The sequence below is a fragment of the Hordeum vulgare genome, chromosome 3H (assembly GCF_904849725.1).
Source record: "Hordeum vulgare subsp. vulgare chromosome 3H, MorexV3_pseudomolecules_assembly, whole genome shotgun sequence".
In the NCBI taxonomy this organism is placed as follows: Eukaryota; Viridiplantae; Streptophyta; class Magnoliopsida; order Poales; family Poaceae; genus Hordeum; species Hordeum vulgare.
Window position 1 is genome coordinate 450,053,154 of NC_058520.1, and position 22,144 is coordinate 450,075,297.

At 45.4% G+C, this 22,144-nt stretch overlaps 2 protein-coding genes and 2 non-coding genes across 5 annotated transcripts; 3 read left to right on the forward strand and 1 right to left on the reverse strand.

The window, feature by feature from the left end:
• Positions 1 to 743: 743 nt before the first annotated feature.
• LOC123444205 (myosin-11-like) lies at positions 744 to 1,847 on the reverse strand. Its single transcript, XM_045120844.1, has one exon. The coding sequence runs from the start codon at positions 1,727 to 1,729 to the stop codon at positions 1,088 to 1,090; it is 642 nt and encodes a 213-aa protein (XP_044976779.1). The 5' UTR covers positions 1,730 to 1,847; the 3' UTR covers positions 744 to 1,087.
• Positions 1,848 to 13,130: 11,283 nt separating this feature from the next.
• Positions 13,131 to 18,473, forward strand: LOC123444207 (splicing factor, suppressor of white-apricot homolog). Of its 2 annotated transcripts, XM_045120845.1 has the most exons (4): positions 13,131 to 13,582; positions 14,338 to 14,480; positions 14,905 to 15,705; positions 16,873 to 18,473. In XM_045120845.1, exons 1-4 carry the CDS (start codon positions 13,285 to 13,287, stop codon positions 18,265 to 18,267), a joined length of 2,637 nt encoding a protein of 878 aa, XP_044976780.1. In that variant the 5' UTR covers positions 13,131 to 13,284; the 3' UTR covers positions 18,268 to 18,473. The 2 variants fall into 2 exon arrangements, with proteins under 2 accessions (XP_044976780.1, XP_044976781.1); XM_045120846.1 differs by lacking the exons at positions 13,131 to 13,582; positions 14,338 to 14,480 and adding an exon at positions 14,618 to 14,714.
• Positions 16,191 to 16,253, forward strand: LOC123445859. The gene has a single exon (XR_006631220.1). It is a non-coding gene; the product is annotated as a small nucleolar RNA snoR101 (small nucleolar RNA).
• On the forward strand, positions 16,565 to 16,628 carry LOC123445858. The gene has a single exon (XR_006631219.1). It is a non-coding gene; the product is annotated as a small nucleolar RNA snoR101 (small nucleolar RNA).
• Positions 18,474 to 22,144: the final 3,671 nt, after the last annotated feature.

Below are 22,144 nucleotides of genomic sequence, written 5' to 3' on the forward strand. Positions count from 1 at the left end.
TGAATTTATACTTTAAAATATGTCCGTATCTGGTCTGTAGTGAAACCTCTAAAAAGACTTAAATTTAGGAACGGAGGGAATAAATGTGCTGCAGAAGTAGGGCAGCTAAGCCAACCACATAGTCACAAACGGGCATGACCATTCATGGGCTCAAGAAAGACATATGCATAGATACCCATCACACAAGGAAAACATGTAATCGGAACATGCCACTCTCCAAAATTAAAAGAAAACAGCACTATTTGATCTATCAACATCCACAGGGCAAATATTAAAACGGATGAAGATATAGGAGTTCTTTGACTACAAAATCCAAATGGAAGCAAAGCTCCCACAAGCATAACGAGTAAACAAAAATACAGAGCTCACACCAGCAACAAATTTCTGGAAGGGGGAATCCAGATTTCATAAAATCAACATTTTGCAAAGGAAGTGCTATTAAAAAGCAGCTTTTTTTTAGCAATCAGCAGACAGGGCATTCTCATTGCTTATGCGCATAAGGAACGACATATGCATACCATTGCACCAAAGTTAAATCATCAAAGTACATTTCCATACAATGAGGTGATGAAACAAATACTAGAACCATAATCAGGTTCCACTAGTACTAAATCCAACAACCATCAAATAGCAAGAAATGCAGTAATAAGTTGTAACGTGTCAAACAGTTGAACTCATTTTATGAGTTGGTAAGAACAGAGATGTTTCCATACCATCAAGCAATCATCTAGAGACACAAACCATCAATAACGACGAATTGATATATCAGAAACAGAAATTAAGTGCAGAACCGTAGCAGTAAGCCAGCAACCATAACGATAACATAACCAAGCATACAGCCTTGCTCGGTTGACAAAGTGTGTACACATTCACTGTCACCACCAAAAGCCCGTGGATGATTAAGGAAAAACAGCGATGAAACGTAACCATTCTCCAGATACCCTAAGTTTTTGTAGTCTATTAAGCAACTAACTGATAGAAGACATATTACTCTCAGTTGGGTACTAACAGCAACACCATGACACTCGTCAAATCTTCCATAAGCTGTGGCAGCAGAGCAAAACTTCCTGCGGATCAAAGCACCAGATTACCTCTTGAGGCGGAGGTAGATCAGAACGACGGCGGCCGTGATGGCAGCACCACCGGCCGCCCCTGCTGCAATCCCCTTCCAGGCGATGCACTCCTCCTTGGGGACCCCAGCGTCCGGAGCAGCCTCCCTGTCCTCCACGGTGGTAGCAGCGGCGGAAGCCTTCAGGGCATCGAGCTCCTTCTCGAGCTTGAGCTTCGCCTGGCGAACGGTCTCGACCTCGGCCGTGAGCTCCTGGCGTTGGCGCTCGTCCGCCTCACGGTCGGCCTTCTTGCGGTCGAGGAGGGCCTGGAGGCGCTCGACCTCGGCGCGGAGCGAGGCTGCCTCCTCTTCGGTGGTGGCGGCGGCGTGCTCGGCGGTGGCGACGTCGTCCCGGGCCTGGGAGAAGAGCCCTTCGAGGCGGTGGGCCTCCGCGGCGAGGGTCTTGTTCTCCTGTCCGGCGCTGGCGAGCTGTTCCTCGAGGTCGAGCTTGGTGGCGCGGAGGTCCTCGATCTCGGCGTTGGCGGCGACGGCGGCGTAGGACTTGGCGGGGTGGACGGCGTCGGCGACGGTGACCTCCTCGCCCGCAACGCCTCCGTTGGGCGCGGCCTTCTCGACCTCAGAGGCGGCGGGGGCGGCGAGGGTTTCGTCGCCGTTCTCCATGGGGGATCGGTGGGTTTTGGTGCCTTGGAGCGTGGTTTCTGCGCGTGATGGGCGGCGGCGGTTGTGGGGAGGGAGGAATGGGGGAAAGGCTCTGCTGGAAAAGGAGAGGCTTCTTTCTCCTCCTCTTTGTGAGTCGCGCGTTGTGCACAAAGAGGAATCGAGAAATATCTGGATGCGCGGCTCCGCTTTGGCTCCATGACGTGTGGGTCCCTTTGCTTGGGGTTGCATCATGGCCATGCCTGTCAGTTATTCTCGGCCAGTCTGAGGAGCGTGCGTGACGGCGACGCCGATAGGGTGGGTCCCAGTGGCAGTGTCTAAAACGGGGCTTGCGTGTTGAGAAGGTTGGTGCCGGGGGCGAGTGGGCAAATGGAAGACGTCGTCGTCGGATCGGACCCTGTCAAGGTAGTGCGCTGCATCATGATTGCACGTTCTTTGTCACGTGGGCTCGCGTCGCGAGAGTAGCAGCCCAATGCCATTTTCCTATGCGGCCTTTCTATCTAAATGTTTTTTTGGCCCATTTGTGGCTTACCGAATCTTATGGCCCATTTTTGAATCCCTATACTGTTTCTAGTGAGCAATAAAGTCTGGTTAAACCTAAATAAAATAAGTTGGCCCACTACGATGGCACATAAAGTTTTTTTTTACGTCAAAAGATTTTTCGAGTAACAATACCAACTTTGGAATTCTCTAAAAAGAACAGCCATGGACTAAGAACTTTGCAACAAATGGAAATGGATTTATGGTGAAGTATGTATTTTATGAAGTTGATATACAAAGGAGTTGTAGTTTGGAAAATTAGAGCAATTCCAATTAAACCCCTAAACATGCCCCCTTAAAACAGTTTCTTGTCGTTTGGTCAACAAAATCCACCAATTCGGTGTTTTTACATCACTTCGTTGAACATGTTTATACTTCTTGCCTTACACCTTGTTGTGATGTTTGATTGAATAACTAACATTGGCGATGGGCATGTAAGAAACTAATTTTTAGGGGACTTTTAAAGAAAATGGGGTTTACTACAATTTTTGTGGGATGATTGGTTTAAAGAAAATAATAGTTTGGTTAGGAAAGTGTAAAAATAAGTTTATCATGTTCCCTGTATGAATACCAATTCAACTTTTCATATTCTTTTCAAGTTTGTGGCATTCTTAAGTTGTCCAACTTCCCCTAATTTTGTCGGATGCTCCTTGTCATCGATGTGTCATGTTGTCACCCTCACTTCTCCATGGATCGCCCTTCCTTTGTCTACTTACTCCTCTTTCGTGCTCAACTCACAAACGCCACTACTCATCTCCCTGGGGCCTCGGCGACTCGCCCTTTAACCCTCATAATTGTTTCATGCTTCTATACGGATCTTGGGCGTCGACGACTTAGTGCATGTAGACGTCGATGAATGCTTCCCTCAACGTCTAGGCTGTCGCGCGTGCCGCCCTTTGTTGGCCCTTGTACGGGCCCGTCCCGACGAGCACTGATATTAGAGATCAACCCAAAGGTTTGGGGCCCCTCGACACCCGCCATAAAGGCATTAAATGAAGAGCGAGGAGAAACAGAGCAAGGAGGGAAAATGTATGCATCCATCTATAGTGATGCTTGTTAATTCTGTGGGTTGTGTTGATTACTTGATTTTTATGTCGATTTTTTCTCTTGTGGTGTGGAAAATCAATATAGGCTTCTTACTATGGGGTATCGGTGGAATAGGTCAGGATCATGCACACTTTCTAACCCCACTCCTCAGTTGGTGACACAGAGAATTTCCTCGATTTAGGTAAATGTTTGACCTTTTTCTTGCACTCGGTATGTCCAATTATTTTATCATGGAAATTGATTGATTAGTGGGGTTATGTATGCATTTTTGTCTTCTCCGTATATTGCATGTGTATAGACAAATTGCGAAAACCTTCAATCTATTCATATTCAATCATGAAAGTACAATGAATGTGAGAAACAGCAAAAAAAATACATCTAGATTCATAGACCACCTAGCGACGACTACAAGCACTGAAGCGAGCCGGAGGTGCGCCGCCGTCATCGACTGTCCCTCGCCGTAGTTGGAGACAACTTGTTATGGTAAAATAGTCAGGGAATCGTCATTCTAAGGCCCCACAGGACCAACGCACCAGAACAACAACCGCTATCAATGAAGATAAGCATCGTGGGGATTCAACCGAAGACACACAGACAAAGACCGGATCCCAATAGATCCACCAAAGAGAACCACCGACCAAATCGTGTGAGATTCGTAGGAGACACACCTCCACACGCCTTACAATGTTGCTAGACGCAACAAGGGGAGGGATCCTAGGCGGGAGAATGTTATTCCATCTTGAGGGAGTCATCGGTATCTCGTCTTCCTTAGCAAGACACAAACCCTAACAAAACTAGAATAAGCACCTAAAAACGGAGTCCTCCTACCAGCAAGGGACAGGATCCATGATACATCTCCAATGGAATTTCTATATCTCGTACAAAAATCAATTTTTCAAGTTTGTGCCGAGTAGTTTCTACCTTTATTTACAACTTAACTTTCAATTGCTACTGATACAGATGCAAGTAGCTGTTCTTCGGAGCTGCTCGGCAGCCATTCATATGGAAGAAATTGTTTCTATTAGTACCTTTTATTTTCTTTTGCTTGGAGAGTTCGTATAGGTATTAGTCACTACTATATATAATCATTTGTCGTATGTTTACATACCTACTTGCATTTCAAAAATCATTTGTCGTATGTTTACATACCTACTTGCATTTCAAAGGCGGTGCGGAGTTCAAGTAGATGTTGACGAAGAAGGATGATGGGAGGGGGGTCAAATACGATTTACTTTTTTTCGTAAAATTTAATATCCATAGATCATAAGATGACCTGCATGATTATAGATTTTAAATATATTCAATTAAGTCCAAATGGTCGAAAGAGTTGTTCATAAATATAATGAATTGAACAATGTCTATATTTCCTTTTTCAGAGGATTCCTGTACTATAATTTGGACCTTGCTCGTAGTTGGGTATTGAAAACTCCTTATTTCATTTAGTTCATGAACATATGTTCCTATGGGGGAACCGGACCCATGGAAGGTATTTTTTTTCCTCCAAAGGTCCTCGTATTTCTGTTGTGTGTCTTTGTATGTGTAAAGGTCAAAAGAGACATGCCTGAACCGCATGAAGGTGTAGTGATCTTTTTTCTCCACATGATATGTAGCATTGCTTATATTGTAACAAAAGCAAACATAAACTACAACAACAACTACCAAGTTTGTAACTAAAGCAAACAGAAAATACAATGACAACTACCATATTGCATTTAAGTTATTTATGCCACACATTTTTTTCCATTCTTCTATGCTCATGTAACGTTTGTGCACGTCTGCAACTCGTTGCGTTCAACTGCGCCTTCATGGCTATGCTTTCTGTTCCGTAAGCGGTAAGCCTATCCATTTGCAGTTCTGAATAGGATCTACTTCACTTATCATCATAGGCGACGCCACCTGACTTTCAGTTTGAGTAGCTTCTTCAAGGTCGTCAAAAAAGTCTGCTTCAAACAACCCTCGCAGACTTTGGGTAGATCTGAGGGAAGCAAATTCATTATACAACAATGCAAACAAAGGAAAGTTCCATGATCAAGTTCAGTTAACCACGAAACAACTTTTAGTTCTAAGCTCAAAGTTACTTGATTTAAGTTTGTACATGACCGGTCGGACTATTGCTCGCTATAACTGAACTGTGAGGAATAGAGGCACCAGAAGTTGACAACCAAAGTAGCAGGGTTGTTTTTAAGGGTGTCGAGGCATTACATACCTCTCGTGTAGCCATCGTTGGCGATATTGGACAACTCGACATATGTTCTTCTACCTCCGGCGAACTCGAAGCTTCTTCCTCCGGCGAACTTGAAGCCAACATGATGGTTTTTTGGTCCAACTACTCCAGGATTTGATGGATTTGCTGGTCCAACTACGCAACCTGATGGAGATGCCAGCCGAGGATCCTCAGCGAAGTCCAGCCCTGGTCGAGGAATCCATTGTTTTGTGTTGGAGAAGGACATCGTCATGAATTCAATCCAAGTCAGACATGGTAACAGGAGAAGGCTGCGAGTGGCGAACAGGTCACAGCGGCGTACTCTCAGCCGGCACTGGTGGACGGCGTACTCACCCTGCCTCCTCGATGCATGCTCTCCCTCCGCCAGCAGCACTTGCGGTCGCGCCGCTCCTTCCTCGCCTCTCCTCCTCCCTGCTTCCGACCACCTCAGCAGCCCTGGTCTACAACCCCTCATCGTCCTCTGCTCCGGCCGCACCTTGACTAACCGAAGCCTGTGCATCCTTGCGTTCTCGTCGTCCTCTGCTTCTTCAACCCTTTGGTTGGCCGATACCCGTGTGTTCCTTGCCTTGACCGCCTTTGCCTCTTCATGTTGCCCCGTCAGCGACCAGGGCCACGGGTGCCGCCCCTCACCTTCTCGTCCTCTATCACAGCTGGAAATGGAGTGGAGGCGCCGACAACAGCAGCGGAGGGCGCATGGCGCCTACATGGGGGCCAGGGAGAACTGTCCCCACTGCCGACAAGGGCGACGCCCCTCACCTGAGCACACGTGTAACGACTAAGATGCGGTCCTTTCCGATTTAGGGAACAAGGCCCCAAAATGGAAAGAAGCGCATCTAAGCGTTTCGCAAGCACGATAACATAGCACATACATAATAAAAGAATGACAAATAGGGAATCGTTCGCCATCTCATAGATAATATCAGAGTTTACATCACACGTTTATTCATACAAGGTAGTTCCGCTACGGACTACATAACATGAGAAAAGGCTATGCTACCCTGCATGCTTGCCCACGATCACGACCATGCCTCAGTCTTCTAGATAGTTCACGTACAGGCGGTCGTTCTCCTCATCGTACTGCCACGCCAGCTGCGTGCCATCGGGATCACCTATGTCGGGCGCACCTGTACCTGTTGGGGTGTTGAAGTAATCTGTGAGCCACAGGGACTCAACAATCTATGACCTCGGTACCGAAACTAGTCAAGTTATTGGGTGAGGAAGGTTCAATGTTTAGGTTGCAGCATCCTAAGCATTTATGGTGGCTAACTTACGTAGAACAAGTTATAGATGTGGTGGTCTACGCTAGCGATCGAAGTCTAGCTGATCACTAAATGATCCTGAACACCTATTTACGTCAAACATAACCCCACTGTGTTCCCGATCGAAGAGAGATCTTCGAAGGGGACAATCACGGTTACGCACACGGTTGGCAATTTTATTATAATTAGTTCAAGTTATCTAGAACCGGATGTTAACAAATATTCCAAGTTGCCACATAACCGTGGGCACGGCTTTCCGAAAGATTAAACCCTGCAGGAGTGCTCCAACTAGTCCATCACAAACGGTCATGGGCCGCAAAGTAATCCTCTATCACGAAACTCGTGATCTCATCGGATTCCTTAGAGGAAAACCTCAACTCCCGGGAGAACCAAAACTTCACCGGGATTCCTATACGCAAGATATATCGCTAAGGTAAGACAAGACTACCAGGACCTCCCGTCGTGTCGACAACCCCGATAAGAGCCGCGTATCTCAGTCTCAGGACACGACGGATGAGCACATTGTACAGTGCTCTGATAGACATCTCCCGAGTTGCCCCGGGTTGGCCTCGCACACGACTCTAGTTTGGGCCAACACTCATGAGGAGCACTGGCCCGGGTTGTTGATTAATTCCTCGGGGTAGCTATTCCCTATGCAGATTATTATTAAGTGATTAGCAGATTAAAACCAATGTTGGGTCCTGCCGGACAAGTCTTAACACTACACGATTTATCAAGGGGGTCCCCATAACAACCCCGAACGTGTTAGGAGCGATCAGTTATGGAATCAAACACCGGTAGCTGGAAACTATGGCGGCAATAACGGAACAAAACACCCGGCAAAAGGCTAGGCCTCCCGTAAGTACCAAGTATATAGGTGCATTAATTAAATAACGGATTTAACAAAATGATATCAAACTCATGTTACCACATGAGACAATTACACGTGCAACTAGCAACGCTAACATTAGAAGCTGAGCAAGCCTACTTAGCCATTCAATATTTGCTAGGAGGGGAAAGTGTTTGGGTTACGTGGCAATATCAGGAGGCAATTATTTCAGTGGTAGGCAGCGAGCATATGACGAAGGAAACGTGAATCTAGGCACAACAAGACTAGAGATGGTATCAAGGTCACGTCATCTTGCATGTGATGTCTTCAGCTTGGAACTGCTCTTGTTCGTCCTGCACGTACTCTCCTGGATCCACATACTCGCTCTCTGATCCCGGTGCTACCCAACATAAAAATAGCATCCAATGAACAACAACACAACATTATGCATCAAACACATGATGCATGAGTTGAGAATGAACAAGCATCTCTACTCTAGTCACTTGCACATGCATGAGAAGAAACTACAAACTTCTGGACAGAACTTCACCCTAAGCTATCTTCACATGCATGAAGATGACATGAACAGGTGCATCACGAGAAAACGATGCAAAAGCATATAAATAACGTTACGAACGGAGCTACGGATCAACCGGGAACTACGAAACAAGATACGGAGTTCTACGGATCAAATCTACCACAAGCACTCTCCAATGGCATACTTCTGGTGATCCCAGGTTGCCACATCACCAAACCAACAAGCATAGATGGGGTGGTGCAAAGAAACTCACCACACCATCAACTATGCACTCACAAGCATCAAAACAACAAAACTATACATTCTGTCCTAAACAGCAACATAGCACTTTGAGAGCTACATGCAAAGCACCTACAACCACCCAAATGTGCCAAATAAGATATGTGGCAAAATCTATTCAAAATCTCTACAAGCATGAGCAAAAAGATAATACAAAGGAGTTACACACAGAAAGATCTACACCTGCTAACTTGGACAAAAATATCAGTTTTCACGGACTTAGTGAAATTCTCAGATTCTCACTAGCTATTTATGCTCTGAAGCATTTTGACAGCACCGAAAACAATATCTACAGGAAGTGAAATGGAATGAAAATTGATAGAGAGCTAGACAAACACAAAAGCTCCAAGTTTCTTGTTGATTGCAATGAATGGTTCCCAACACATGAACTTTGGCAAGCACAACTACAAGGGAAGAAAATATAAGCAGTTTCTCAGACTTAGTGAAAATCACAGATTTTCACTAAGCTGAAATTTCAGCCACATGCCTACTTTGACAAAGCACAACTTGCACATATAAACTCCTAAGCATAAAACAAAACCACCATGCTGTAGAGGGGTTTCACCCTCTACTGGCACATCAAGGAATGATCCTCTTAGGCTCATCACATCACATGGAACCAAGCTCTAAACATTGAACAAAACAGAAAAATGACATTTCCAGAAAGTGTTCCAAAATGGAAATCTGATTCCACCAATGGATTCTTGGGACGATTCTACCCCAAAAACATATATAATACCTAGGTACTTGCATAGAACAAATGGGCACAAAGCTAAGATAAAAATCTACATGGAATCACATAGAGGTAAATAGTGCCATATCACATGTGCTTCTCACTAGATCACCACCTACACATGCATTTGCACACTCTCATCACTCCATTGGTGCACATGAGGGGTAGACCTCATGTTCATGTGCCTTAGCACACGACCCCACACACACATACCTCGAGCATACATAAACTAGCACCTACACATGCTATTACAACACACTCACTTACTTACACTCCCATCAACTACCACTAGCACACACACACATGCTTGCAACACAAGAGCTCCTAAAGGCAATATCATGACTTGGGCATGTGGGTGTTACACACACACAAGCACCACATGGAAATCACACTCACATACACATGGGTGCTTGCTCACTCACAAAGCACACCTCTCATGCACATGCACTAGTGCACATATGCACAAGCACACACACATGCTCTTGGGTGCTTGCACCACACAAACACACACACATGAAGCTTGCTCACACATACACATATATACATCACTAACTCCTACACACACATCACACAAGCTTGCATCACATATACACCCTACACACAAGCACTAGCTCACTAACATCAGCATACACAAACTACTCATGCACACTAACTAGAACAAGGGAAAAATCTACTGGTTTGAGAACCCTAGTCAACAAAGTGGTGCTGCCCAAGCATCTACAACAACAAAAACTAACAAACAACAAAAAGAAAGGAAGTAAAAATAAAAAGGGGACTTGCTTGGTTTCGAACCCAAGGGCCCCTGGTACTCCACCAGTGCTAGCACCACTGGGCTAGCAGCCCTTCTTCGACAGAGAAGGGGGAACAGCGCACATAAGTCTTCCCTCTCGAGCTACTGCCCAAAACCAAGAATTAAAAAGGGGTGTCGCCACCGGGTCAAGGGAAAAATCTACTGGTTTGAGAACCCTAGTCAACAAAGTGGTGCTGCCCAAGCATCTACAACAACAAAAACTAACAAACAACAAAAAGAAAGGAAGTAAAAATAAAAAGGGGACTTGCTTGGTTTCGAACCCAAGGGCCCCTGGTACTCCACCAGTGCTAGCACCACTGGGCTAGCAGCCCTTCTTCGACAGAGAAGGGGGAACAGCGCACATAAGTCTTCCCTCTCGAGCTACTGCCCAAAACCAAGAATTAAAAAGGGGTGTCGCCACCGGGTCTCGAATCCACGACATGCTAGCAGCAAAATCGGCCTGCTGCCACTCTGATGCTCTGCGGATCTTGGCCTAACAGGGGTATCCTACTAGGTAAACAACACACGGACCGCCCTGCTCTGCTTTGCACAGAGACGCCGGCAGCGACACTCATCGGAGCGTGGCCTCCTACCACTACTTCTGCGCCAGTGGGGATCATCTACGGCTACCACTCCTGTCGCGTAGGAGCCCCTGCCATGAGCATCGAAACGAGCCCAGGCACACACACACATGCACACATGATCTGCCGTTCTCATCTCCGATCAGAGAGGCACGACAATGAGCACCTAGGCCGCATCTAAAGAGGGGGAAGGGAGGAAGGAGCGCGGCTCACCGAGAGGAAGGAGAAGAGTGGGTCCCGATCGGAGGGAGACGCCTGAAGACGAACTGAAGACGAACTGAAGACGAACTGAAGCAGAACTGAAGCAGGGATACGGGACCGTCGGGAACACGTCGGAGACGAGGTCCTGGCCGTCGGTGTAGTCGCACCCCGACCTCACCGACGACGGGAATGGAACGCGGGGGCTTCCCCCGAGCTCCCGGACATATTTGCCAGTCCCGGAGGCGAGGGACGCGCGGTGGAGACGACGGCGATCTACTGCTACTTCTCTGCTACTTCCCGATCTACAACGAGCTTACCTTGGGGGAGGGAGCGAGAGATGGAGGGGAGGTGGCGGCGCTAGGAGGGTGGACGCGGAACCCTAGGCAATAGGGCACGCACGTCGAGGCTATATGGGCCGCGGATGGGACGCACGCCGTCAGCTCTCTCTGTGAAGCTTCTGACGGAAAGCATGCGGGAAGAAACGCCGTCAGGAGGAAGGAGATGGAGCGCGCGTGGGCTGACGCTGGGGATAACAGAGAGGGAGAGATGGGCCTCGGGAGGGGAAGGAGGCCCATGTTGCGCCAGGTAAGGAAGAAAACCCCTCTGGGGTTTTCTATTTAAAACAAACACCAACAAATAAATAAGCTCCGAGGGAAAACCTATGGCTCCAAAATTAAAATACAAATGCCCCATGTCATAAGGAATTATGACCTAATTAAATAAAATGAAAAGGGAATTTTTGGAGCACTTTAATATTTACAAAACATAAATAAATAATTTGTTTTGTGAATATTTACCCCACTTTAACAAAGTTTCAAATCACTTCAAACCTAGCACCACATCCACTACAAAACACTCTAAAATATGAACATTTTTGAATTAGGGATAGGGCAAGTAAAACTTGAGCTTTGAGAAATAGAGAGGGGGGTTTTGAAACCTATTTGAAACATAGTAAGGTTGCACCCTACTCTCAAATGCACCACTCATCATCACATCACATATCATGACACATCATCACACATCATCACTCCACCACATACCACATCCATGGATTCACAAAACAACAACACAATGAAAAGCAAGAAATGATATGGATGCATGCATGCAAGGGAAACAAGACATGCACATGAAATACCACATGGAATATAACTCTCATTACAATGACAAGATGGACCCACATACAAGAAGGTTCCAAATATGACAAGTTACACTCTAGGCCATTACAACACGCCCCGGCGAGGCGGAGGCCGAAGAGAGCTGCCGACGGCGCATACAAATGGGGGCGTCTGGCAGTGGATAAGAGAAAGAGGATGCCACGACGGCGCGAGCCCGTCTCGCGGACGGCGGGCTTCGGCAGGGGGCGGGGGCGGGGGCGGAGACAGGGGGCGAGCAGGGGCCTGCCCCCCAATGATCGACAAAACCTGAAGTTCCTAGTGTATATTTAACTGATATACGTTAGTATGTATGTATTTGGCCCCCCTATCAACGACCATATCCAAATCCTGGCTCTGCCACTGGCAGGGGGCACGGGGGGCTCCCCTTGGTCGGAGGCGCGCGCGAAGGAGAGGGAGGGCGGGGTCCGGCACCGGGTCGCCCGCAGCTTGCCGGCGGAGGCCGGGGCGCCACGCGGGAGGAGCTCAAGCACGGCGGGGAGCTGCGGCGCCGAGAGGCGGTGGTGGGGGCGGCACTTGACGGAGCAGGCGACCGCCGCCGACATGGCTGCTGGTTGGCTTGGCGAGCTAGGGTTCGACGGGGGGAGTTGGTGGAGATTGGAGAAAGAGGCCCCTGGACCGCGGGTTAGTTTGGATTAAATATAGGGGGTTTGTGTAAAATGTAAAAAACGATTCGTTCTCTGACTTAAATCCGGACTGCTGGTTGATTTCATGAAACGTCAGGGGCTTTTTTTATAAAAGTGGCACGACGGACGATAGAAGCAGTCGGCGCTTTATTACTAACTAAGGAGAGATTTTATATCATTTTTGAGAAGTAACGTGTTAACCCACTTATAGTTGCTGTTTTCTGGATGTTTTTGGTTTTTCAGAAAACCAATACCAAACGTATTCCAAACGTCATCAAACTTTTTGATGATTTTTAGATAAGGGTGAATCAGTATGTGTGGACCACAATTAGTTTAAGTGGGACGTTGGATGTTGTCTAATCCCGCGACGTGCGTGCATCCGACACAACGTTCGGCTGGCGCGCCGCATGCAAAAATTTCCTTTTTTTTTTACATGAGATTTAAGCTGTATTAGTAGATGATGTAAATATTATTCCTAGTTAATATCGACTTTCCTAGAAAAAAGAACTCTTCTTCTAGTTAAAAAAATCATTTCCGGATATACTTATTTATTTTCGTAGAGCTACTAGGGGCACCTGCAAAACGGTAAAACTGGGTCACACCTTTTTCGCCTGCGCACGCCTTTCCATGGAAACCCTAGCAGACGAGCTCTCCATCTAGCTCCCAATCCCCGCCGCCTCGCTGGACATACTCGAAGCGGAGGCGGAGGCGGAGGCGAAGGCAGACAGAACCATCGCCCATGGATCTGCAGATCGTGGGACGACACGCGTTGCTCTTTGACGACGACGCGGCGGCGGAGGTCGTGAACTCCGGCGGTTCCCTCGTCCCCTGGTCCGCCGCCGGCGCGGCCGATCTCCTCCTCGACCGCCACGACGTCCGCCACCTCCTCGACCGCGTCCCTCCTCGTCCGAACCGCGCCTACTCCGTGGCCCTCCTCTCCACCCCCTCTCCCGACGGCGTGTCCGAGGCCGAGCTTGACCACGAGCGCTTCCTCGACCTCACCGCCGACGTAGGCACCGGAGATGCGTCTCCTTCAGGTATACACCCCTCTACCCTCTGTGTTTATTGGATATGACGCTACTCTCTGTAGCCATCAGCAGTTTTCCTTTTGCGGTACCATTTTTATGTAATTGGATGCTGTTAGAAGTCTACTGTGTTTTAGCATTCCGAGAGCCGTCTTGGGGAAATGGAACCATCGTATCTTGTAGAAGATGAGACCAAATGCTGTTTTCTTTTCAAATGTCCGCATTTGCTATTTGCCTATGATATGATGTCATAAGGGAACTGGTCTGTATGAGCTGAAGTTAGGGTGGCTCAGCTGGAATAGAAGTTGGATTCGGTATGGTATGCTATGACAGTTATGCCTGGAGAAATATATCTGAAATGCTAAGAACTTAAGATAACTCGATGGGCTCTTGCTATTGTTTGTCTGTAGCAAAGTTAATTGCATATGTTGGGTTCCTATAATAGCTGTACTGTCTACCACGTTAATGAACAACATGATTTGGGGTACAATTTTGCAGTTCTACCCAATGAAACCGGCACATGTGGCAATGGTATTGGTGCTAGTTGAACTCCTATTATATTTCTTGTCATATTTTTTTGTAAGTTTGCAGGAAGGATGCTTGATTTTATTTGATGAGCATCTTTAATCTGTTCAAAGTAAGGGACTTTCTTCGATTTCTCCTGAGATGTATCTTTGGATCTGCATTTTTCTTCTCGAGGCAATCTTAGTTTGTGTGTCTTGATTATTATGTAACAATACCCAAACTGGCATCTTTTCTTTCTGCAGGAAACGGGACAGATACTGGGCAGGCTGATTATAATGCCGTCGCTTTCTCATATGGGGGACCTGCTGGTTTTGATGATCCCAATGATTCGGTCTCTTATTATCGCCCATCTTTTCCTGTGCCAGAAAGCCTTTCGAATAAGCTGGTGAGTCTACAAAGCCTACTGTCTGCTCTCAACATATATGCATCCTGTCAGATTATTTTTCCACTTCATATATTTTTATTAATCCTCTCCAGTTGATCCAGCAATAATTGTCCAAGGTGCATATGTTCTTCTAAGGATTAAATGTCTATTTCAGATGGTTGGAGCAGAGATGAAGTTCCTACTAGTGATCCACATTGTTTCCTTACGATCTATCTTGACGTAAGGAATAGGCAGGTGGGATTAGAATGATGTACATGACACATATAACAAAAGAAGAGAATACTGCAACGGAATAGCTGTTCTTAAATTTTACTATGCTGTACCAGCTCTATACTACTCCAGTTGTGTTAAGTCATATGGTTATGATTTTCTACTCTCATACCATTACTGAGACAAATTTCTTTTCGTAATTTTTAATTTGCAGCCTTCATCCGAGAAGGTGCATCAGATAATTGCAAGAACTGCTCTATTTGTCAGTGAGCATGGGGGACAATCAGAGATTGTGTTAAGGGTGAAGCAGGGAAGTAATCCAACATTTGGATTCTTGATGCCTGACCATCATCTCCACAGCTACTTCCGCTACATTGTTGATCATCCTCAGCTGTTGAAAGATGGCTCTGATGCTGACACCAGTAAAGGCAACAAAATTGTTATGGATGAGAGTGAGAATGCTGCCTCGTCAAGCGGAGCTTTATCATTGCTTGGGGCCGTCTACGAGTCTGGAGATGAGGATGAAGGCGTGGTGCTTCCAGCTACTTCAAAAAGCAAGGATCCTGGAAATGACCTTTTGCATGAGCATGACCACAAAGGATCATCGTTCCCTGTACATGACAATGAAGTGAAAAAAGATCAGACAGTAACAATAGAAGCAGCCACTTCAGTAAAGGATAAACCTATTTTCACCAAGAAGAACCCAACAATTGCTGGAAACAGCATTGTTGCTGCTCAGCGGGAGAAGGCAAAAGATGGCATGGCAGTGGTAACCACTTCTGCGAAGTCTGACAACTCTAAATTAGGTGTGTCTGACACAAAAGAAACTATATTGGAACCACCATCCTTTTTGAAGGGCACAATGGAGAAAATAGTTGAGTTTATTCTCAGGAACGGGAAGGAGTTTGAACAAAAGCTGATTGAGCAAGACAGGATGACAGGGAGGTTTCCATTTCTTCTGCCATCTAATCCATATCACTCGTACTATCTCAAGATGCTCCAGGAAACCCAAGAGGTAATTTGGATCACACTCATCTGCTACTATCTAGGACGTAAATATTGGCATAACTTTCCCTTCCTTGACCTGTTCGATAGAAGTCAAATCTTTTTTAGACATTTTTCAGATAGTTAAATTGGGTTAAACATTTGCAATCTGTACTCCTTCCCTTTACACTTGTCTCTTATGGAGATCTATTTGACTAAACATTTGTCAGAATTCACACCATTAATCGGTTGTTTCATCATTCATGCTTTGTTTAAGAGTGAGTTGTGAACCATTGGGCATGTTCACTCAAAGTTGCAGCAGCCACCAGTGCTGTAATGAAATAAATATAAAGCTTTGGCCTAATGTTCTTCAGTTTCTGAGGTTTATTTTGTTTCCTTTGTTCTTCTGGATCAATCGCTTTTGTATGGCTAATGTGTTATTTTCCCATGCTTGGACTTGTGAATACCTTTCATGCTATCATTGCTTGTTTTTTTTATTTCTAAAGTGCACATGATGTCTTACACTTGATCTCTGAACTTAAGGTAAGTTCATGTGGACACTATATCAATCCTGATGCACAGTTTATTCCTATTTATTCTATTCCAATCGATACACAGATATTTTCTTCAATTGTGTATATGATTTGATTGATGTCATGGTTCTCTTCTTAGTTGGAAAGTTTTTTAAAATTCTGGCTTATTTTCCTTATACAAGTGTTTTTGTAAACTGTAAGTTGCTTTGGTCTGGTTGTTTCTTTTATATGTGCTGTTTTATATTTTCTGTTGAATGCGTACCATCAGGTTTTAATGAATATTCATCTTATATGCTTATGGCCGGTTTATGCCAAGATTGCTTATTTCCTTGGTCTTAATTTTCAAGTGCACATGGTGTCTTACACTTGATCTCTGAACTTCAGGTAAGTTCTTATTCTGACAGTATGAATCACTGATGCACTGCCTTTTCCCTCTCTGTTCATATTTCCAGCCAAGCACTGAAGTATTTGGTTTAACTGTATTGCATCACTATGTTTTTCTGGTATTTAAGCGTTGATTTATTGTTTTCTTGTTACTTTGGATAGTTTAATACTGGAACTTTTTCTAAATTTCTAAGATGCAAGACTTTGTTTGGATATTGTGGCTCTGGCACCGACGGAAATTGTAACCGCACTCTACTGTGTTTGCTGAATTTGCTGTGCAGTCCAAGTCCCGTGGTGGTTCTTCAGAGCACAAAGACAGAAGGAGCTCTTCAGAGCACCAAGACAGGAGGAGTTCTTCAGAGCACAGAGACAGGAGGAGTTCTGAACGTAAAGACAGAAGGTCTATGGAGCGCAAAGATAGAAGTTCTTCAGACCTCGGAGACAGTGGCCATGACAAGGAAGTAACTAAAAGCAAGGGACGGGGAAGTGCTAACAAGGACTCAAGTACTTCTGATAGAAGCTCTGCAGAACCATCACAGAAGCAGCTTTCTGACAAACAAGGGGAGGGGAAGTTCCACTTGGTCACTGGTGGGGTCAAGAAGGAACTTCCTCGGACGGTCACTGCAGATGAAGCTGCTGCTATTGTTATGGCGGCTACTCGTGGACTGGGGCCTGCCAATCCTCAACCTAACACGCTAAAAGACACGAGTGACATTCGCCATATACAGGGCCCAAGTGCAGTTTCCAAACCTGCTTCAAATAGTGAGTCTGGCACATCAGTCACAAGTAGTGGTCAGCTAAAGAAGGAAGGTATTGGAATTATAGATGATGATTGGATCACAAATACAATCGCAAAAGCAGTTGCTGTTGCCGCCTCTAAAGAGGCAGATTCTTCTGAAGCTTCAGTGACAAATGAGCAGAAGCTGAAGGCTGAAAGGCTTCGGCGTGCAAAGATGTTCACTTCAGTTATTAGGAGTGGAGGTAACAAGAGCGATCTGGTGACCAGTGATCCAGTTAGTGAATCTGCAAGGGTTGCTCCTGCTAATTTGAACCTCCCGGGGCCTGATCCAGAACCTTTGGCTGCTGAACGGGAATGTAGCCCTGTGCGTTTTGAACGTGAAGGTTCGAATATGATCAAGCAGGAGGAGAAAGACTCTGATGATGAACAGAACAGGGCACGCAAGTACAGAAAGCATCAGCCGGAACCCGATGAGGACAAAGATGATTCGGAGGAGGAAAGTTATGAACACTCGAGGAAGAGGCATCGTTCGGAGCGTTCAAGAGGCCACAGTAAGGATGCACACGAACGTAAGCACAAGCAGCACTCCAAAGAAAGGGAGTATAGGCATCGTAGGCACGATTATAGCTCTTCAGAAGACGAGCTGCGCAGTTCCAAGTCAAGGCATTGGCATAGGGATGATCATCATTACGCTGAAGATGATGAGCATAGGAGGCACCGGAGGAAGCATCGCTCTGGTTCCAAAAGGAAACACAAGGATGACCGATATCTTGATGAGCAAACTCCTGGCGGTGCTGAAGCCTCCCAAAGCACGCCGGAGCACCGGCATGGATCAGAGAAGCCCCCTGCGGAAACTGTTCAATCTTCGCAGGCAGCAACTCAGGTCCCAGATGAGCTGAAGGCGAAAATTAGGGCCATGCTATTAGAGACATTGTAGTACATTGTGCGATGTGATGTATCGCTGTACTATCCTGTTCTTCTCCATTCGGTGCTTTATTTGTTAAAATTCAGTTCCTTATTTTGTTCAAGCATTTGTCTTGCCAAAATATCTATTGTCTGGCACTGGTTTGCATTTATAGCTTCTGCCCTCTTGTGCTGGCGCACACAGAAGCATTATAGCATAGCACGATAACTGTTTCGAAATGATGTGTCTTACTTAAGTGGTCTATATATATCTTTGACTCTTTAACTGCGAATTTCGGATGCTTACCAGTGCGTCTTAATTGGAGAGGTTATTGCTTTTCATGACTGAAGGACATGAGGAGTAAAGTTAGATGATCAGTTGATGTGAAGAAAATGTTGCACCGTTAACATATTATTTTACCAACCGAGGGGGGGATGGGTAGAGGCTTGTTGATTTTGCAAAATGCAGGGAAAGCGAATTTTTCTAGTAGAATAGCATTTTCACCTACCCCTAAATTGGGGACTACGAGACATAGTCGCAAGTTGTTACGATCTTAAACGTAGCAAGAGAAATCTGTTTCTGTCTGAACACAATATCCAGCGTGTTTGTTTTGTTCGTATAAGCCAACGACATCAGAATATATTTATTTATTTATTGCAAAGAGAATATTGATTTTTTTTACGACACAGTATATTCGACGCATTTGTTTTGTGCCGATCCTACAATACCTGAAACGCTTATTATTTAAGCCATCGCACGATTTACTGCCAAAGCATTGCTACAATGCATATGATGGAAAATCTAGATTCCTTCCGCTAGCGCTACAACAAGTCAAAACCCTACCGGGCATGGCCATGGCCATGGCGGCGGAACCGGACGAGCACGACTTTATCAGCCTCCTCCCGGACGAGATCCTAGGCACCATCATCTCCCTCCTCCCCACGGACGACGGCGCGCGCACCACCGCCCTCTCCCGTCGCTGGCGCCACCTCTGGCGCTCCTCCCCGCTCAACCTCGACGACTACGACATCCTCAGTAATAGGCGCTGGGATTACCTCCTCTCCTGCCCCTCCGACCGGCGTGGCCTCAACGCCAACCGCCTCCGCAAGAGTGAGCGCCAGCTGATCGCCGTCATCTCCAAGATCCTATCCAAGCACCAGGGCTCCATCCGCCGCCTCTCCCTCCTCCACGACTACTTCTACATCAGCGACATCCACGACACGCTCGACGGCTGGCTCACGTCCCCCGCCCTCAGCAACCTCGAGGAGTTCAGCTGCAGATACAGAGGCCAAGATCCGCTGCCGCTGCCCGTGATCCGCTTCGCGCCGACCGTCCGGGCCGCCACCTTCGAATTCTGCCGCTTCCCCGAGGACGCGCTCATCTTTCGGCAACTGAAAAGGCTCGTCCTCCATGACGTGACCGTCCCCAACGACGACTTTCGAGGCCTCATCTCCGGCTGCCCTGTGCTCGACAGACTGCTGATTGACGTTCCCCATAGACCTGGCACTCTCCGGGTGCTCATCAACTCACCGTCTCTCAGGATCATCGAGAATGGCTACACGGTTCAAGTGGTCATCGAGAATGCGCCTCGGCTGGAAAGAATCATCACATCTGGGGACCTTTGTAGTTCCTATTACACTTATTACACCCCGATGTTCGTCCTGGTGCCCCACGCACGGAAATTGGAGATCTTGGACTCGCTCAGCAGGGTAGTGGTTCTGGAAAGCTTCAGAACAACTATGCGGGGCGTGAGGGTTTTGGTTCTCAAGGCTTGTGAACCCGATCTTGATGATGTTATCGTCTTGCTGAGATGCTTCCCTTACCTGATGAAACTGTACATCACGTCCTCTCCGGGGACGCGCTCGAGAAATGATGGACAAGGTTACAACCCGCAAGATCCTATCTCATGCCTTGAGGTCCATCTCACAGAGGTGGTGCTCAAGCGCTACGAGGGCAAGCGGCCGGATGTGGATTTTGCCAAGTTCTTTGTGGTGAATGCTAAAGTGCTCGAGTCAATGAAGTTTGGCGTCCACGACAGTTGCACCGATAAATGGATAGCTAATCAGCGCAAGCGCCTTCATCTGGATAGCAGGGCTTCTCGAGATGCTCAATTTGATTTTAGATCCGATCTTACTTGTGATGATTTTGTTTGCTATGATGTGCTCTCTGTGCCTGATCCCTTGGGTACCAGAACGTCTTGTGAATATTGTTCACGAGGCTGACCAGGTTGGTGACCTTGTATCAGAACTTCTCGCCCATCCTATTTTGGTGTAGACATGCCTATCATGTGTAATTTCTTGGGTCTTCTATTAGTGCAACTATTGTGCCCTTCTATATCTGTTCTATCAAATAAAGAAACTAATTTTAAGATAATGTGTAATTTTTTGAATCTTCTGTCATTGCAGCTATTGTGTCCTTCTATATCTGTTCGTCAAATAGAGAAGCTATTTTAATAAGATAATGTAGTTCCATGAGTTTGCCTCTTTACGAGAGCATCTCCAATACTTGTAAAATGTCATGCTAATACTCCATGTGTTCCATGTCAGTCTCCCTAATATTATAGCATAGCATCTCAAATGATCGAGTACTTAATTGTTCTAAACATCCATGCTGGAGATGGATACCACATCAACAAGGATGCTATCATATCATGGAAGACATTGAGCAGTTTCATATCCTTCGGTCATAGGTGCATTGGACCCAACACTAAATTTCACAAATCTAAAAAGGGTATTTTTACTATCTTTTGCTAGGTAACCTCTGTCAACTGAAACTTATTAATTATGCACCGTCGGTCAGTCATGTGAACATGCAGGTTGCTTTGGCTTTACGAATATAAAAACTCAAATGGTCGAGTACATAAGTTACTATACTAAAGCGGAAGCTTTCCCTTTTTCTCCTTTTTTCGATAATTTTTTTCAATCTTCTACTGTTCATTTACCTGTCAAACAGTGAGTAGTAATCATGAGCAGCCATCATTCAATCTTCTACTGTTCATGTATGTGCTCTATAGTGAATAGTAATTATGTATAGACAGTACCTTAATTGTAAACAATGTTATATAAGAAAAAAAATGACTCTTTACGTACAAAAAAAATCATAGGGTTTCACATTTTCAAAAGGATTTGTTGAAAAGTATTAATATTTATGAATAGTACCATCTATTACTTATATATATATATATATATATATATATTATTTATGAACAGTACCTTAAAATGGCTTCTTTTTACGTATTGCATATCATCATAAGTTTTTACATTTTTAAAAAGAGATCTTCATGTACTCCCTCCGTTCCTAAATATAAGACCTTTTAGATATTGCACTATGAACTACATACGGATGTACATAGACATATTTTAGAATATAGATTCACTCGTTTTGCTCCGTATGTAGTCTCCTACTGTAATCTCTAAAAGGTCTTATATTTTGAAACGGAGGGAGTATATTTTATTACCCTCTTACACGTAAATTACTCTTATATTATTATTATTTTTATTGCTTACTAAACTGTTTACGGGTTTCCTTAAATACAATTATATCATGTTATCTTTTAGAATCATTTATAGATAATTACCTAAAGTGAAGAACACACAAATCTAATGGATTATTTAAATAAACAGAGTAAAAAATAAACCGAATAAATACTAATTTAGTTTGATCTGATCTATACTCATATTATGTGATAATTCATTTTACTTATTATGTGATAATTCATTTTACTTATAGATAATTCATATTATGTGATATTGAACACAAACGTTGCACCCTTCGGTTGCTGTCTGTTCGTTTCATCTCTCTTGTTCTCTCCGGCTTTCGCCGCTGGCCTCTCGCCTCCTTCTCTTGCGCCTATAAAAGAGAGGTCGCTCCTCTCCAGAGAAGACACATCAGAACTTCCTCTCGTCATCGG